Source organism: Salvelinus namaycush, chromosome 21, assembly GCF_016432855.1.
Source record: "Salvelinus namaycush isolate Seneca chromosome 21, SaNama_1.0, whole genome shotgun sequence".
Classification (NCBI taxonomy): Eukaryota; Metazoa; Chordata; class Actinopteri; order Salmoniformes; family Salmonidae; genus Salvelinus; species Salvelinus namaycush.
The window spans coordinates 19,064,310-19,084,329 of record NC_052327.1 but is presented as its reverse complement, the minus strand read 5'-3'; the positions used below and the strand labels follow the sequence as shown (position 1 = coordinate 19,084,329).

The 20,020-nt window shown below is 46.1% G+C and overlaps 1 protein-coding gene across 1 annotated transcript in view; it reads left to right on the top strand.

Moving 5' to 3' along the window:
• The window catches only part of LOC120066156 (SRSF protein kinase 2-like), a 74,358-nt gene extending 64,314 nt beyond the window's left edge, over positions 1-10,044 (top strand). The window contains exons 9-16 of the mRNA XM_039017316.1: positions 1,952-1,977; positions 2,136-2,448; positions 2,803-3,696; positions 3,871-3,986; positions 4,112-4,219; positions 4,365-4,434; positions 6,352-6,444; positions 7,601-10,044. Coding sequence (XP_038873244.1) covers positions 1,952-1,977; positions 2,136-2,448; positions 2,803-3,696; positions 3,871-3,986; positions 4,112-4,219; positions 4,365-4,434; positions 6,352-6,444; positions 7,601-7,785 — 1,805 coding nt within the window. The 3' untranslated portion in view covers positions 7,786-10,044. The remainder of the gene's footprint in view (positions 1-1,951; positions 1,978-2,135; positions 2,449-2,802; positions 3,697-3,870; positions 3,987-4,111; positions 4,220-4,364; positions 4,435-6,351; positions 6,445-7,600) is intronic.
• The last annotated feature ends 9,976 nt before the right edge of the window (positions 10,045-20,020 follow it).

Sequence of the window (20,020 nt, the reverse complement as noted above, 5' to 3'; positions counted from 1 at the left end):
ATTGGTTATGATCAGCAGTACCCTGATGTGTATCAGTGTATCTGTCACAGCATTAATGAATCTATTCATCAAACGGACGAATCAATCGGAAGAATCAATCAGTTCGGCGGTCCCTTAGTTTGTTGCTTCATCTTGCCAGCCTAAGCCAACCAGTCAATTTGGCTCGAGCTCTTTCCTAGTTTGATTGGCAGAGAGATTGCTTGAGAGCTCGCGGCTCCACTAAAAGCTAGCTGATAGTGATTACGGAAACGTGCCTTTAGCAAGGAGAGAGAGGAGGAAAGAGTGGAAGTGGAGTTGTTAAGAGTTTTTTATTTAGCCAGCGCACTCTTTGCTTCCACTCACAATTCCCCTATTGTCTTCTGCCTGATGTCCCTTCAACTTACCCTTCAAAATGTACTGTTTGTTTGTCCTGTCACGTGTATGTCACTAGCAGAGTCAGGGGTCAAGTAGTGTCGACAACACACGGCTGGACACTCAGCTCTTCCAATAGTATCCCTCGAAATTTGATAGCTCGAAGTAACTATAATTCCATGCCTTACTTTTCTTCACAAATCGCTAAGTCTTGTTCCATATACCGGTGGACACCACAGGAGGTTGGTGGCACCTTAATTGGGGAGGAAGGGCTCGTGGTAATGACTGGAGTGGAATCAGTGGAATTGTATCAAATACATCAAACACATGGTTTCCAGGTGTTTGATGCCATTCCACTGGCTCCGTTCCAGACATTATTATGAGCCGTCCTCCCCTCAGCAGCCTCCTGTGACTGACACATCTTCAGACTCCACACACACCTATGAGTCAGGTGGGAATGATGAGGGCTGTATGTGGGCACTGCGTAAAACATGGAGAAAAGGTTGATTACTATGGATCTAGGACAAGGGAATAAAGCTGTCTGAAATTACTTTGATTACATCCTCCTTTCAACTCACACAGTTCACCCAAAGATTGTGTATGCATTCTCATTGACGGGGCTGCAGCGGAGCAGGTTGAGAGCTTCAAGTTCCTTGGTGTCCACATCACCAACAAACTAACATGGTCCAAGCACACCATGACAGTCGTGAAGCGGGCACGACAAAACCTATTCTCCCTGAGGAGACTGAAAAGATTTGGCATGGGTCCTCAGATCCTCAAAAGGTTCTTCAGCTGCACTATCGAGAGCATCCTGACTGGTTGCATCACTGCCTGGTATGGCAACTGCTCGGCCTCCGACCGCAAGGTACTACAGAGGGTAGTGCGTACGGCCCAGTACATCACTGGGGCCAAGCTTCCTGCCATCCAGGACCTCTACACCAGGCGGTGTCAGAGGAAGGCCCTAAAAATTGTCAAAGACTCCAGCCACCCTAGTCATAGACTGTTCTCTCTGCTACCACATGGGCAAGCGGTACCAAAGCAGCGATCTAGGTCCAAGAGGCATCTAAACAGCTTTTACCCCCAAGCCATAAGACTCCTGAACATCTAGTCAAATGGCTACCCAGACTATTTGCATTGCCCCATCCCACACCCATCCCACACCCTCTTTACATCACTGCTACTCTCTGTTGTCATCTATGCATAGTCACTTTAATTAACTATACCTACATGTACATACTACCTCAACTAACCGGTGCCCCTGCACATTGACTCTGTACCGGCACCCCCCTGTATATATTGTTATTTTTTACTGCTGCTCTTTAATTACTTGTTACTTTTATCTCTTATTCTCATCCGTATTTTTTGAAACTGCACTGTTGGTTAGGGGCTCGTAAGTAAGCATTTCACTGTAAGGTTTACTGTTGTATTCGGTGCATGTGACTAATACAATTTGACTTAATTTTTGATTTGAAGTCTTTAAGAGGGTCTAAAAGATATGAGGTCTTATTCAGGGGTGCATATTATACAAGAGTGTGTGAGGGATGATGTGTTTGAAGTTGAACTTTCTCCAGACTTTGACGACTCTGTTTCATCCCAACAGTCAGCACAGCACCACAGGTCAAATCGGTGAGTAGCCCAACGTTTTGTATTCACCTCATAAACAGAAAAACCTGATTATGCTGTCCAATGTTTTTCAAACTAATTGCAGTCGCTCAACAAATGGGTCAGTGTTTCACTAACTGTAATAGACCCCTCCTGTCCTCTTCCTCTCTCCTCTCCTCTAGGTGGGGAAGATCTCGAAGAACAAGAAGAAGAAGCTGAAGAAGAAGCAGAAACGTCAGACCGAGCTGTTGGAGAGACGCATGCTGGAGATCGAGGCCCTGGAGAAAGAGGCTGAGAAACAGAGGGCCACAGAGGGCCCCGAAGGTGAGGGGTTGACCCACTCCCCAAAACACACACCCCGCAACGCGGCACTGGGACCCGCCGTCGCACTGGGTGAGAGCGATGACGACGATGATGACGATGAAGAGGATGGAGACGAGGAGGAGGAAGGAGAGGCGGAGAGGGAGAGGCCCACCAGGCTAACCAATCACACCTGTGAGTTGACGTGGTATGACTGTCAATCAGTGTGGTGGTGGTGATGGTTTTATGGTCATTCACTCAATGTGTTGGTTATTCACACATTCCGTAGTGTGTGTGACTCAGGGCTGTGTGGAATGGGAGTGAATGAGAACTGGAGGAGGATGGGCCCGCTTCCAACCTTTCACACTAGGCCTACTAGAGGGGAGCAATGTCAGGCTGATTCATAAACAACTACAGTCTAACCGAAGCTCGATCTCTCTCTCTCTCTCCCTCTTTCTCCTTCTTTCTCTCCCTTCTTTCTCCTCTCTCCTCTCTCTCCCTTCTCTCTTTTTCACTCCTCCACTCTTTCTCTCCCCCTCCGCCTTTCAGGTGCTGCCCTGCCCCAGGAGCAGTCAGAGGTTCCCCCCACGCCAGAGGCAGCAGCAGAGCCGGAGGGGGAGCCCACCCCCAGCCCTGCTCCAGAGACAGAGACACAGACCCCCACACCCACCCCCACCACACCTGGGGATGGCAACACAGCCAATCCAGAGAGCGAGGCGGAGGAGGAGGACGAGAAGGAGGATTGGAAAGAGGCCGTAAAGGAAGAGGAAGAGGAGGAGGAGGATGGGGAAGATGACGAAGAGGATGAAGAGGACTTGGTTACAGCTCCGTCCGAGCCACCGCCGGCGTTAGAGAAAGAGGAGAAGGAGAGGAGGACAGAGGAGGAGGAGAAGAGTGAGGAGACCAAGGAGCAGGAAACGGACAAAGAGGAAGAGGACGATGACGACGATGATGACGATGATGATGATGAAGAAGACGATGACGCCGATGAAACAGAGACGGGCGCTAACGACCTCAGCAACTCCATCTCCACCGCCACGGGCCAGAACAACAACACCCCCAAAACCAACGGCCACGTCCTACTGGGGGGTGAGGAGAGAGAGAGGGAGAGAGGTCCCAGAGCCAACCATCCGGTCCCTACCTCCTCCCCCATCCATCTGCACTGCCCCCTGGTGGAGTCAGAGTTCAGCTGCACGGACAGGGACCTCAGCTCCTTCTATGAGCTCTTCAACGGCGAGGTGGTTACGCCAGGCCTGACCAACGGGGCGCAGCGCCACAGGGGCACGGCGCCACGCTTCCCCGAGTTGCCGCTGGACCCCGACCCGGGAATCCCCGTCACAGTGGGCGGAGCTGGTCACACAGGGGGTGCGACCTCCCCTCACAGCCCCACTGCAGACCGCAGCCGTACTGTGTCGTTGTCTAGCACCGGGGACATGCCTAAAGGTGAGGTGTTTCTTCCTTTCTCTCTCCCTCGTTCTCTCTTGTTCTCTCTCTTTCACACACATGTATGAACAACACAGATGTGCATGTACAGTACATGGAGTCACAGAGACACACATTTGCTGTACATAATCTGCCTGTCCTTCTCAACAACATTAACCCGTTTATCTAAACTAGATGATGTGGTTCTAGCCAAGGCCAAAGCAGCAGACCTGCTGGTTAACCCCCTGGACCCCCGCAACGCTGACACACTCCGAGTCAAGATAGCTGACCTGGGCAACGCCTGCTGGGTGGTAAGACGTGTGTGTCTGTGTGTGTGTGTGTGTGCGTGCGTGCCTGTGGTGTTTTACAATAAAGTAATTTGCAGTATAATCCGTAGTCGTTAAACCATCTCCTTTCTCTCCTTTCTCTTTCCCAGCACAAGCACTTCACAGAGGACATCCAGACCAGACAGTACCGCTCCATAGAGGTCCTGATAGGAGCTGGCTACAGCACTCCTGCTGACATTTGGAGCACCGCCTGCATGGTGAGCACACACACACACACACACACACACACACACACACACACACACACACACACACACACACACACACACACACACACACACACACACACACACACACACACACAGTGCTGATGGATGATCCTGTCCTGTGTGTGTCCTGCAGGCGTTTGAGCTGGCTACAGGAGACTACCTGTTTGAGCCCCACTCTGGGGAGGACTACTCCCGGGATGAGGGTCAGTCTCTACATATTATAATAATACTGCACTTTATTGATCTACATATGATTATAGTGACATAGGATTCAGCTGTTTTAATATTTGCTGTCGTTACCGTTGATTTTGAAGGTGTTTAGACTGAGTAACCGTGTGGTTTCAGCTGTTGTTGACCTGTCCTTTTTGAGATTTGCTCAACTGAATTAAGTGGTAGCACTTAGTAAGATGGTAATACCTTGTAGTACTAGCAGATTGGAGATAGTATAATGGCTTAATTGTAAATACTTTTGTATTGCAATGGGCCCAAAATAGAACATTCTTGAACGGGTTAAAGATGTCACAACAGATTTTAGTATAGTCCCCTCTAGTTATCCTATCCACTAGTGTCTCTCTATCTACCCTCACCTTCTACATCTTTACTCTCACTCAACCTATCCCCGGATCTACATCTATACATGACCTGACTCATCCTGCCTTGTCACGCCCTATCCCTGTATTAACATCCACACTCCCTACACTTCCCTATCTCGCTCATCCTCTATACCGGCTCACTCCTGGTCCCCACTCCCCACCCGCCCCCATGCTGTCCATCGCGAAGCCCTAGTCCAGTTGACCTCCTGCACACTGTCACCTCAACCCTCTTGTTGATCTCATGTCCAGCCATCCACATTTGACTCCATAAATACCATGTTAACAATACTACACCACCATACTTCACCAAAATGTGACTTGAACGATAATTCACCATACTATCGACATAAATGGCATGTAGTCAATATGTATGGACAGATACTGCCATGATATCTTCATTGACGACAATGAGAGCCACCATATTTGGTGATGAGTCTCTCAGATTCAAAGATAATAGATGCATGTCTCTCTACTCCAAACCCACTGCACTCTCTACTCCATCTCACCGCCTCTGGTGTGAGGTCACTAACACTGAGCTCTCTGTCTCTTCCTCTTTCACTCTTTCCTCCTCTTTCAACTCTGCCTTCCTTACTTGTCCTACTTTCTTGTTCTCCTTTTCCTCCTTCCTTCCTTCCCTCCTCTCCTCATCTCAATCCCCCGGTTCCTTGTCCTCCTTTTCCGCTCTCCTTTATCTTTTCACCCTATTCTCCCTCTCTCCTTCTCCTCCTTTCCCTGTTCCTCTTCCTCCTTTCTCCCTCTCTCCTCTTCCTCCCCCTGCTTTCTCCTTTCTCCCTCTCTCCTCTGTAGACCATATAGCCCACATCATTGAGCTGCTGGGCGTTATTCCACGGCACTTTGCGCTCTCCGGAAAATATTCCCGGGAGTTCTTCAACCGAAGAGGTAGCACCAGGGAAAGTTCTTGTGGGACGGAGACACACAGACGCCCGAGCACACACAGTGACTCAGACAGACAGACGGACAGACATGAATATAGACACAGTGGAATGGGAATTGTATAAGCAGTCCAAAAGCAGTAAGGGGTTTTGCAGCAAGTTGCTTGGCTGCCAAGACACCATTGGTGTGCACCAGAGGAGGCTGGTGGTAGGAGCTATAGGAGGACGGGCTCGTTGTAATGGCTGGAATGGAATCAATGGAATGGGGTCGAACACGTGGTTTCAGTGTGTTTGGTAGCATTCCATGATTTCATTCCAGCCATTACAACGAGCCTGTCCTCCTATAGCTCCTCCCACCAGCCTCCTCTGGTGTGCATAGCTGTTCAAGACCGCACATGAAGCAGGAACAATATGTCTGTTTGCTTTATTTCACAAATTTATTCATAGCCCTCTCCAGTACCTTCTGGAGAGACTTACTGTCCCGTCAGTCAGTCTGTCCGTCTATCAGTGTGGTGTCTCCAGGCAGCAGTGTGTCCATCCATCCCTCCAGTGTGTATGTGTGTGTGTGTGTGTGTGCATGCTGTAATGCCGTGCCTGTTCTCTTGTGGTGTGGGCTGTGGCGGCCGGGGTTCAGATCACATCGCTCTGATCACGGAGCTTCTGGGGAAGGTTCCACGCAAAGTGGTCGCCGCCGGGAAGTACAGCCGAGAGTTTTTCTCCAAGAAAGGTAACGTCATGACGAGGTACTACCCCAACGAGGCAGACAGGAATACACAACAGTATTTATCTCTAAATATTAGTACATGTAACAAAGCTAGTCGTCGGTAGTATTTGAGTAGTGTGTCCACCTAGAAATACAAACAGTACATCCATTAGAAAATGTGTGTTTTCAAGCTTTGGTTATAAATATCTTGCTAGTTTCACCAGTATTAGCATAGTAACTTTATCCCTACCTGTACATATCTACCTTAATTACCTTGTACTCCTGCTCATCAACTCGGTTCTGGTACCCCCCGTGTATATAGCCAAGTTATCATTACTCATGGTGTATTTATTCCTCATGTTATTATCTTTGTTTTATTTTTTATTTTTTTATCTCTGCATTGTTGGGAAGTAAGCATTTCACTGTTAAGTGTACACCTGTTGTTTACGAAGCATGTGACAAACCAGATTTGATTTGAGCCACTTGACTGAGTTCTGAGTACTATCCTCCCTGAGTCTACAGCCTGTCTACCAGTATATGTGTGTTACCTCTGTGTCTCTCTTTGGTAAGTGTCTGTGTCTTTAGAAACAGTATGCTACCCTGCTGCTAGCCTGCTTCTCTCGTGTTCCAGTCATGGGGCTCTAATATTCTGATTACAGCTCCTTTTCTTTGATGTTCTCTGTCTCTCTCTCCCTCGCTCTATCAAAGGTCTCGTCTGGTGTAAAAGGATGTCTTAATTCATTCTCCTTTTATCTCTCTATGGTCTTAATGTGTTCTGACGGACTCAGTCGCTCGCTACTCCAGGCCCTTGATTTGCCTTTCTTGGGCCTTGTCTCAATAGTCTTAAGCTTGTGTCCTTTCCTTCAGCTATGGTACGCTGTAAGTAATGTTAAATAATGACAGTGAAAGCAATGTGAGGAAGCCTTGCTTCCACCAATTCAGTGTAGATGAAAGCAAAGAGACATGGAAAGGATGCCACTGTGGAGTATTGAGATGCAGCCCGGGTTCTACTCTCTTCTTTGTCTCTCTCTTAATCTCTCTCTCTTGCTTCTCTCTCTCTCTCTCTCTCTTGCTCTCTCACTCTTTCTCTCTCATGGTTAGTCTACAAATCATAGCTCTTTAACTAATTACTCTTCCTTTCTCTCTCTCTATTTCTCTCTCTCTCTACCTCCCCCTGTAGGTGAGCTGAGGCACATCACCAAGCTGAAGCCCTGGTCCCTGTTTGATGTGTTGGTGGAGAAGTACGGCTGGGCCCCTGAGGACGCCGGCCACTTCACCCACTTCCTGCTGCCCATGCTGGAGATGGTCCCCGAAAAGAGGGCCTCGGCTGGGGACTGCCTCAGCCACCCCTGGCTCAACTCGTAGCGACACCAGCCCCCCCTAGTGGCAGCCTCCACACACTGCTCAAAGCTAGGCACTCAAGACTGGAGCGAGAGGGAGAGGAGGGAGGAGGAGAGGGAAATGGGAGACTTTCTCGGGTCCTGCCCTGCCTCGCCCTGAGCCCTCCACACACACACACACACACACACATGCAAAACAAACACCCACAGAGCCTCAGCAGGTAGAAACCACAAGGCTGTCATAGACCAGATAGAGAAAAGCTGCTCCTCTGCGGTCATCCCCATAAGTCCCATACAACCCCTCACAGGAGGAATAGAGCGGCCCAGGAATGGAGTTGAACGGAGTCAAACTTCCACGATTCTAGACAGGTAGGACAGAGATCCCTGCACAACATTGGGAGCAGCCATGGTCAGGACTGTGTCTTCCAAGACATATCCTACTTAGAAAGACCATGCAGTCTGAACAGAAACTAACCCGCTCATATGAATGGGTTCTCTGCAATGTCCTGAGCAGTCTTATCCTGAACCTAGACCTGTCCTCCACCCTGGGTTTCCTATTGGAAGTCAATTAGCACCTCTATCAGAATGCTGACTGTGTGATAGCTCCATCTGCCTGACCTTACAACAGCACGGCCTAAACCTGCTGAGGCAGAAGTGTGTGTATGTGTGTGTGTGTTATTAGTCTGGGTCTGCACTGCACATTCTGTAGGTGTGTATGTACGTCCCTCTCCTACAAAGGCGCAACAAGACTTCCAGATTAGGAGTCGGCCCTTCACCCTACTCCTCCTCTCATCCCTCTCCAGCCACTGCCCCCTCCCTCACTCTGTAGGAGTACTGTGCCCCCCCCTGTCCAGGACTGAAGCAGTGTTGTTGAACTGTTTACATCCCCCCCAAAGCCCCAGTCCCCTGCCCTGTTCAGCCACCCAGCCAACAACACAGCTCCAGTCCCATCCCCGGCCACCAGGGTGCCCCAGAACTGAACTGCTACCATACAGACAGACATACAGGCAGACAGGGCACGGAACAAACAAAGATCCTAAAGACTGATGCTCGATGAACCGGACTGCTTGATCTGTAAAGAGTTTAACTGTCGTGAAAAGGAGTGAAGTGTACGGAGAGGCTGATTGACAGGAAGGGATGATGATGGTAATGATGGACGAGTTGTACATTTCATTGGTTTGTTGTTTTAGTTTTCTTCCTGTCTTTTTATTTCAAAAGCGAAAGGAGTCACTTGCGTTTACCTTTTGGTGCCCCGTGTGAGGTTATCCAAGTTCCCTTGTTTCCTTTTTCGAATCCTTCCTCCCTTTGACATTCCTGATTCAGTCACACCATTCCTGACCTCTTTTCGTCTTTATCCTTAAAACAAGAACAATCCTATGAGTCCATGTGGCGTGGCACGTTTACCAGATATGATTATTCCCCCTTGTAACCTACAGAGGAAACCCTCAAACTTGATCCTGAGCTTCTCCAGAAGGGGTTAGTCAAATGGAGGTTGCACTTGTCTTTGTAGATGTTGTTCAGGGATATATCTTTGTACATAACTCTGAGATCCGGCTCTGGAGATAAGACCGACGTACAGAATTGGAAAAAAATCACATGCATCATTCCTAAAAGAGGCTGTCACATGGACATGGATCTGTCCTCCAGAGCAGACAGTGGCGAGAGGCTGAGCCATTCTGGAGGCCACCAGAATATCGAACTGTGCCACTCTGTGGCTGATGAGGGTACTGCGTTCCTGCACACTGCAGCGCCTCTCAGTGCCAATGCTCCTACGTTCCACTCCACTTCTCTCTCTCACACTCATCACAATTAGTCCAGTTGCCTATTTTTCGCAAATAAAATAAAAATGAGTATAAGTAAATGGTGAGATATTTTTAAAAATATTTAATTAATTTAAAGAAGAAAAAAAAAGATACAAAAATTATCTGGTTGTTGTGAAAGTGACCGAATCTCGTCCTATTGAGGTGATTGTGTTTGTCTGTTTTAGAGATGTTATTTCTTTTGTAATTATTATTGTTATATTATTATTACTGTAATTAATCTGATTCGTTATTTTTTACTCAGTTGTCACCTCTTCCTCCCCTCTTACATGAACAGGGCTGCTCTGTTTGGACTTGTGACGGTGATGAAATTTATCAAACATTTTTGCAATAATAGTAAATTATGATTTTTTTGCACCAAAAGCTCCTGATCTCACTCTCAGCCATGCTGACTGTTCTTCCTGACATCGACAGAATCGTGTCTCTTTTCTGTGTTTTTCATTGACAGATTTAATAAAATTGTAAATTAATGGAGTCTTGATGTGGTCTTTGAAAGTTTACAGCAGTTTTCATTAAATACTACTATTATTGTAACTTGTGTATTGAGGATAAGAGACAAAAGCTGAGACTTTGATGCATTTTCAAACCAGCCTTGAGACATGCATATAAAATACATTTCACTAGTGAGTGTAAAAAGACAACAACAAAGAAAATTCAAAATGGCAATGTATTGTTATCACTCAGAATGCTGAGGTCAGTTGACTTGACACACATTATTACATTCTAATACTCACTAAACGATTTTACCTAGCCATCAGACAACATTATTCTAACTGCATGACATTGCATTATTCTAATTGCACGCTAAAAGAGTATCCTAACAATACCCTGAGATTACTAGAATAGTATAAAACAATATTCTAAGGATTGTCACTAAATCAGATATATGTTAAAACTCACTTCTATTTTATTTAAGGGAAAATACTCTGCAGTGCTTACAGATAGTGTAAGCACAACTGTCAGTCAGTTTTAAAACACAGGTAAATCACATGCACCTTCAAGTATAAATGCTGTCTGTCTGACCAGCAGGTAAGGGAAATAGTGTTCAAGGCATGAGACTTACATACTGTAGGACTATAGAACAGTTTACCATGGTAGTTATTACAATATTTGGACACCTTAACCAAGCAATGATTCACATTTCACAGGTAAAAGGTACATTACAACAACGTATACGTTGAGTCATTCACTAATGTAACATACAGAAGGCCAGGTGTTTTTACCAACCACCTGACCAGGAAATACTCTGGGCCCTTACAAGGTCAAGAAGAACTCTAGACCCTAAATATCAGGAATCTGTGGTAGTGTTTGAGAGCATCAATTCTTCTGACTGTTTTACAAATCACCTTGCACCTTAAATATTTATGATGTTTAGATAAGTCAGTCGGGTCAGTCAATGATGCTATCAAACACAGCCTATGGCAGATGTAGTGATATGTGGGTGTTGTGAGGGGAGTCGGGCATTCTTGAGCAGCAGGGGCTTGGCCAGGTCCAGAATGTCTAGGTTAGGGTCCAGAGACCTCCCCAGCCCCTCCAGCATCATGATGGCAAACACAATGACGCAAAGTTACTCTCCAACTTCACCTGTAGAGAGGCAAAAAAAACACAACGTCAACAGCAGTCTTGGTAGCAAACTCACATACTGTACATCAATGGAGGCTGCTGAAGGGAGGATGGCTCATAATAATGTCTGGAACGGAGTGAATGGAATGACATCAAACCCATGGAAACCATGTGTTTGATACCATTCCACCTATTCCGCTCCAGCCATTACCATGAGCCCGTCCTCCGCAATCAAGGTGCCACAAACCTGCCACACAAATACACAAATAGAATAACACACTTATGAAGAAGAGACCCTGATTAGTACACTATTGCACTTCAAACAGGAAACACACAAACTAAATTGCACAACTAATTGCATTAGTACTGTACAAAGTTAGAGGTGCACTATTTGATAGATTCCCCCGCTCCCCCTACCTCGGGCTTCCAGTGGGGAGACCTGAGGTCAACCTACCTCCGCCCCCTCCCCATATCGTACTTCTGAGTGGGAGACCTTCCCAGGCAGTAGCCTGCCTAGCTCACAAACTAGAATCAGGGCGCCCATTCCAACAAGGTTAATTTACCCACAGTCCAACACGGTGACATGATATCATTGACGTGACGTGCAAATGAGCGATAGAAAACCAATCGCGCAAATGTCACCATTCTGAATATTTTTTATATTTTTTTGTGCGGGCGCCCCATGCCGCCCCTATGCCGCCCCCGGCTGCCCATGTCGCCTATGCCTAAATCCGCCACTGCGCCGAATACAACTGTAAAACGCTTTGCTTACGAGCTCTTCCCAACAACGCAGAGTTTAAAAATACAAATAGTAACAGAAGAGGAATAAAATACACAATGGAGTTATACACACACACACACTATATATAAAAACAAATATGCATAACAAATATCCTCAAATAAAAGGTGACATTCTGTACTGTCACCTCATATAAAACATTTGATCTCGAATCCAAAATGCTGGAGTACAGAGCCAAATTAAACATTTTAGCTTCACTGTCCAAAAAAATAAGTAAGGGAGTTTATACAGTGCCTTCGGAAAGTATTCAGACCCCTTTACTTTTTCCACATTTTGATACATTACAGCCTTAATCTAAAATGGATTAAATAAAACAAATTTGTCATCAATCTACACACAATACCCCATAATGACAAAGTGAAAACAGGTTTATAGAATCTTTGCTAATGTATGTAAAAATACTTTTTTAAATACCTTAATACCCTTTGATATCAGACTCAAATTTGAGCTCAGGTACATCTTTTTGAGCTCAGATGAAGAATGGCGCCGAAGGAGATGGCCGCCGTTTTACGATCCTGTAACCAATTGTGCTATTGTGTATGTTTTTTAACGTTATTTGTAAATTATTTTGGGGCGGCAGGTAGCCTAGTGGTTAGAGCGTGGGGCCAGTAACCGAAAGGTTGCTGGATCGAATCCCCGAGCTGACAAGGTAAAAATCTGTTGTTCTGCCCCTGAATAAGACAGTTAACCAACTGTTCCCTGGTAAGCCGTCATTGCAATTAAGAATATGTTCGTAACTGGCTTGCCTAGTTAAATAAAGGTAATCTACCTTTACCATCGGTCCTATTATCCAGCGTACAATCAATCGATACTAAAATAGACAAACTACAAGCACGTATATCCCACCAACGGGACATTAAAAACTGTAATATCTTATGTTTCACCGAGTCGTGGCTGAACGAAGACATGATTAACATACAGCTGGTGGGTTTTAAGCTTTTTCGGCAGGATAGAACGGCGACCTCTGGTAAGGCAAGGGGCGGCGGCCTATGCATGTTTGTAAACAACAGCTGGTGTACGAAATCTAGGGAAGTCTCAAGGTTTGTTTTGCCTGAGGTAGAGTATCTCATGATAAGCTGTAGACCACACTATTTACCAAGAGAGTTTACATCTATATTTTTTGTAGCTGTCTATATACCACTGCAGACGGATGCTGGCACTAAGACCGCACTCAATGAGCTGTATACGGTGCTCCTAGTGGCCGGGGACTTTAATGCAGGGAAACTCAAATTCTATTAGCATGTTAAATGTGCAACCAGATGGAAAAAAAACTCTAGACCACCTTTTCTCCACATACAGAAATGTGTACAAAGCTCTCCCTCGCCCTCCATTTGGCAAATCTGACCATAATTCTATCCTCCTGATTCCTGCTTACAAGCAAAAACTAACGCAGGAAGCACCAGTGATTCGTTCAATAAGAAAGTGGTCAGATGATGCAGATGCTAAGCTATAGGACTGTTTTGCTAGCACAGACTGGAATATGTTCCGGGATTCTTCCAATGGCATTGAGGAATACACCACATCAGTCACTGGCTTCATCAATAAGTGCATCGATGACATCGTCCCAACAGTGACCGTACGTACATATCCAAACCAGAAGCCATGAATTACAGGCAACATCCGCACTGAGCTAAAGGGTAGAGCTGCCGCTTTCAAGGAGCGACAACCCGGAAGCTTATAAGAAATCCAGCTATGCCCTCCAACGAACCATCAAACAGGCAAAGCGTCATTACAGGACTAAGACTGAATCGTACTACATCGGCTCCGCTGCTCGTCGGATGTGGCAGGGCTTGCAAACTATTACAGACTACGCTAAGAATATGTCGACGATAAATACACAGATGAGAGGACTAGAATTAACGGTCAATGGAAATAGTGTTTTTTTCTGTAATAGGGAATTATTTATCAATGGGTCAGAGACATGGGAGGAATTTGTCTATACAGTGAGCCTGAAATAGGATACTTGTTATTTGGCCATTGGCCCAGTTGTACTGGAAGGACTTCTAATTGGTCAACCACAGGCTAGGGCTTGGTTATAAAACTGCATTCTGTCCCTTTGTTCTGTGGAGAGAACCACAGGGGAGAATCACTGGGAGAGAATTACTGAGGACAGGGAAGCATGAACATCTGCCATCTACCTCTCAGCATAACTATGATTTATCCTATTTGAATAAGCCTATTTTCCTCCCCCGATTTGCTTTGGGGTCTGTGTTATTAAAGAATAACATCAACTGCTAACACTACAAAGGGAAGCACAGCCACGAGCTGCCCAGTGACACAAATCTACCAAAGGTGCTAAATTAATTCTGAGCTCGATTCAACGTAAGCAACACTGAAACACGCATGAGAGCACCAGCTGTTCCGGATGACTGTGTGATCACGCTCTCCGTAGTGGATGTGAGTAAGACCTTTAAACAGGTCAACATTCACAAGGCCGCAGGGCTAGACAGATTACCAGGACATGTACTCCGAGCATGCACTGACCAACTGTCAAGTGTCTTCACTGACATTTTCAGCCTGTCCCTAACTGAGTCTGCAATACCAACATGTTTCAAGCAGACCACCATAGTCCCTGTGCCCAAGAACTTTAAGGTAACCTGCCTAAATGACTACCGACCTGTAGCACTCACGTCTGTAGCCATGAAATGCTTTGAAAGGCTGGTCATGGCTCACATCAACACCATTATCCCAGAAACCCTAGACCCACTCCAATTTGCATACCGCCCCAACAGATCCATAGATGATGCAATCTCTATTGCACTCAACACTGCCCTTTCCCACCTGGATAAAAGGAACACCTATGTGAAAATGCTATTCACTGACTACTGCTCAGTGTTCAACACCATAGTGCCCTCAAAGTTCATCACTAAGCTAAGGACCCTGGGACTAAACACCTCCCTCTGCAACTGGATCCTGGACTTCCTGACGGGCCGCCCCCAGGTGATAAGGGTAGGGAACAACACATCTGCCACGCTGATCCTCAACATGGGGGCCCCTCAGGGGTGCGTGCTCAATCCCCTTCTGTACTCCCTGTTAACTCATGACTGCATGGCCAGGCACGACTCCAACACCATCATCAAGTTTGCCGATGACACAACAGTGATAGGCCTGATCACCAACAACAATGAGACAGCCTATAGGGAGGAGGTCAGAGACCTGGTCGTGTGGTGCCAGGACAACAAACTCTCCCTCAATGTGGTCAAGACAAAGGAGATGATTGTGGACTACAGGAAAAGGAGGACCGAGCACACCCCCATTATCATCGACGCCCCCCATTCTGTAGTGGAACAAGTTGAGAGCTTCAAGTTCCTTGGTGTCCACATCACCAACAAACTAACATGGTCCAAAAACACTAAGACAGTCGTGAAGAGGGCACGACAAAGCCTATTCCCCCTCAGGAGACTGAAAAGATTTGGCATGGGTCCTCAGATCCTCAAAAGGTTCTACAGCTGCACCATCGAGAGCATCCTGACTGGTTGCATCACTGCCTGGTATAGCAACTGCTCGGCCTCCGACCGCAAAGCACTACAAAGGGTAGTATGTACGGCCCAGTACATCTCTGGGGCCAAGCTTCCTGCCATCCAGGACCTCTATATCAGGCGGTGTCAGAGGAAGGCCATACAAATTGTCAAAGACTCCAGCCACCCTAGTCATAGATTGTTCTCTCTGCTACTGCACGGCAAGCGGTCGAGGTCCAAAAGGCTTCTTAACAGCTTCTACCCCCAAGCCATAAGACTCCTGAACAGCTAATCAAAGGGCTACCCAGACCCCTCTTTTACGCTGCTGCTACTCCCTGTTTATAATCTATGCATAGTCACTTTAACTCTACCTACATATTACCTCAATTACCTCAACTAACCAGTGCCCCCGCTCATTGACTCTGTACCGGTACCCCCTGTATATAGCCTCGCTGGTTATTTTACTGCTGCTGTTTAATTATTTGTTACTTTTATTTTCTATTTTCTATTTTTTACTTATCTATGTTTTACTTAACACTTATTTTTATTTGTTTTCTTAACTTCTTAGAGCATTGTTGGTTAAGGGCTTGTAAGTAAGCATTTCACTGTAAGGTCTACTACACCTGTTGTATTCGGCACATGTGACAAATACGATTTGATTTGAGGTGCATCCTGTTTCCATTGATCATCCTTGAGATGTTTCTACAACTTGATTGGTGTCCACCTGTCGTAAATTCAATTGATTGGACATGATTTGGAAAGGCACACACCTGTCTATATTAAGGTCCCACAGTTGACAGTGCATGTCAGAGCGAAAACACAGCCATTGGGTCGAAGGAATTGTCCTTAGAGCTCCGAGACAGAATTGTGTCGAGGCACAGATCTGGGGAAGGGTAGCAAAAAATGTCTGCAGCACTGAAGGTCCCCAAGAACACAGTGACCTCCATCATTCTTAAATGGAAGAAGTTTAGACCCACCAAGACTCTTCCTTGAGCTGGCCGCTCAGCCAAACTGAGCAATCAGGGGAGAAGGGACTTGGTCAGGGAGGTGACCAAAAATCCGATGGTCACTTACAGAGCTCCAGAGTTCCTCTGTGGAGATGGGAGAACCTTCCAGAAGGACAACCATCTCTGACAGCACTCCACCAATCAGGCCTTTATGGTAGAGTGGCCAGTCAGAAGCCACTCCTCAGTAAAAGGCACATGACAACCCGCTTGGAGTTTTCCAAAAGGCACCTAAAGACTCTCAGACCATGAGAAACAAGATTCTCTGGTCTGATGAAACCAAGATGGAACTCTTTGGCCTGAATGCCAAGCGTCACGTCTGGAGGAAACCTGGCACCATCCCTACGGTGAAGCATGGTGGTAGCAGCATCATGCTGTAGGGATGTTTTTCAGCGGCAGGGACTGGGAGACTAGTCAGGATCGAGGGAAAGATGAACGGAGCAGAGAGATCCTTGATTATGACCTGCTCCAGAGCACTCAGGACCTCAGACTGCGGTGAAGTGTCACCTTCCAACAGGACAACGACCCTAAGCACACAGCCAAGACAATGCAGGAGTGGCTTAGGGACAAGTCTCTGAATGTCCTTGAGTGGCCCAGCCAGAGCTCAGATTTGAACCCGGTCAAACATTTCTGGAGAAACTCCCCAAATACAGGTGTGCCAAGCTTGTAGCATCATACCCAAGAAGTCTCGATGCTGCCAAAAGTGCTTCAACAAAGTATTGAGTAAAGGGTCTGGATACTTATGTAAATGTAATATTTCCATTTAAAAAATTTATACATTTGCAAAAATTTCCAAAAACCTGGTTTTGTTTTGTCATTATGGGGTATTGTGTGTAGATTAATGAGGGGGAAAAACGATTTAATACATTTTAGAATAAGGCTGTAACATAACAAAATGTGGAAAAGTCAAGGGGTCTGAATACTTTCCAAATGCACTGTATAATAGGTTTCAAATATGCAGAGGTCACAAGACTGGACATGATTAGGCGATCTCACCATATTGAGACTTCCATCCTGGAAATTCTCTGCTTCCCCCTTAGATGGCCCTTAGGGCTCAGGTAGTTGGATATGGGCTCACTCTAAAACAGCAAAGATGTCATTTCTTCAACCTTTCCCATTGTGTTTCAATTGGTGTTGTGTCATATTTCCACCTGTTATTCGTATTAGGCATCTTGGTGAAGTGGCCATCTCAACTTTGGTTATGGAAAATATATTTCACAGCGGTTTAGATTGTACAATGATTTTGTTCACTATACTTGCTTGTTTTGTTACATAAACTGAAATTAGGCGAACTATTAGAATTTTTGCAATGAGGAAATGGCGGAGCGATTTCTACATAGTGCACCTTTAAAAAAAAAAAACATCCACATCCATACAATAATGTAATGGGTTGAAAAAAAATGATTGTGCTCATGACACGATAAAGTCATTTCAATACATTAAGCTTATTTTTAAATTATGTAGATAAAATATATATGTTTTCTGCAGGAATTCACACATAGAGTGTGCAGATGTTGGGGTGTCCAAAAGAGGGAGACACAGGACAAGGTGATGCAGACAATGGTTTCCATGCTTAAAATTATTGTTCAAGTGTTTGAATCATCATTAGATACATTATTTAATTGCACATGTTGTCATTAATAAAAATTAAATGGAGAGAGTATCGTTCCCAGTCACAAATTGTGTTTCTGGACAGAGGTCCTCTCCACCTCCCAGATGTAGAGTGGAAGGGACAGAGGAAGCCACACAAAAGCCACACAAAAGGTAGGAGAAACGCCAAACAGATGTTGGTGTGCCACCCCCCACTCCCCCTCCTGTCCCCCCAGCCATTGATGGGGCAAGACAAGCTTTTCAAATGTCTCCCACATTTCAAAGGGAGAGGTCAGAGCTTGGCGCTGCAGGTCACAGAGGTTGTTCCTCTGGTTACATTTTACATTTACCTTTAAGTCATTTAGCAGACACTCTTATCCAGAGCGACTTACAGTTAAATCAAATCAAACTTTATTTGTCACATGCGCCGAATACAACAAGTGTAGACATTACCATGACATGCTTACGTACAAGCCCTTAACCAACAGTGCAGTTCAAGAAGAAGAAATATTTACCAAATAGACTAAAATAGAAAGTAGTAATAAAAACTATAAGCACAATAATAAACACAATAAGAATAACAATAACGAGGCTATATACAGGGGGCACCGGTACCGAGTCAGTGTGCGGGGGTACAGGCTAGTTGAAGTAATCTGTACATGTAGGTGGGGGCGAAGTGACTATGCATAGGTAACAAACAAACAGCGAGTAGCAGCAGTGTACGGGGGGGGGGGGGGGGGGGGGGGGGGTGTCAATGTAAATTGTCCCGTGCAATATTTATGAATTGTTCAGCAGTCTAATGGCTTGGGTGTAGAAGCTGTTGAGGAGCCTTTTGGTCCTAGACTTGGTGCTCCGGTACAGCTTGCTGTGCGGTAGCAGAGAAAACAGTCTATAACTTAGGTGACTGGAGTCTCTGACAATTTTATGTGCTTTGGATGGCAGGAAGGCAGGAAGATGGATGCCCTGGATGGCAGGAAGCTTGGCCCCAGTGATGTACTGGGCCGTTCGCACTACCCTCTGTAGCGCCTTACGGTCAGATGCCGAGCAGTTGCCATACCAGGCGGTGATGCAACCGGTCAGGATGCTCTCGATGGTGCAGCTGTAGAACCTTTTGAGGATCTGGGGGCCCTTGCCAAATCTTTTCAGTCTCCTGAGGGGGAAAAGATTTTGTCGTGCCCTCTTTACGACTGTCTTGGTATGTTTGGACCATGATAGTTTGTTGGTGATGTGGACACCAAGGAACTTGAAACTCTCGACCCGCTCCACTACAGGCCTGTCGATGTTAATTGGGGCCTGTTCAGCCCGCCTTTTCCTGTAGTCCGCGATCAGCTCCTTTGTCTTGCTCACATTGAGGGAGAGGTTGTTGTCCTGGCATCACACTGACAGTTCTCTGACCTCCTCCCTATAGGCCGTCTCATCGTTGTCGGTGATCAGGCCTACCACTGTTGTGTCGTCCGCAAACTTAAGGATGGTGTTGGAGTCGTGTTTGGCCACGCAGTTGTGGGTGAACAGGGAATACAGGAGGGGACTAAGTACACACCCCTGAGGGGCCCCAGTGTTAAGGATCAGCGTGGCAGGCGTATTGTTGCCTACTCTTACCACCTGGGGGCGGCCCGTCAGGAAGTCCAGGATCCAGTTGCAGAGGGAGGTGTTTAGTCCCAGAGTCCTTAGCTTAGTGATGAGCTTCGTGGGCACTATGGTGTTGAACGCTGAGCTGTAGTCAATGAACAGCATTCTCACATAGGTGTTCCTTTTGTCCAGGTGAGGAAGGGCGGTGTGGAGTGCGATTGAGATTGTGGATCTGTTGGGGTGGTAAGCAAATTGGATGCAGTTAGTGCATTAATCTTAAGATAGCTAGGTGAGACAACCACATATTACAGTTGTAGTAAGTACATTTTTCCTCAAAGAAGTTATCAGAAAAGTGAGTGCTTGTATGAAAATACTTTACTAAAATTCCCCTTGACAGACTATACCAACAACAACACATATTGAAATACAAATAAACGTATTTTGCAGAGATGAGATC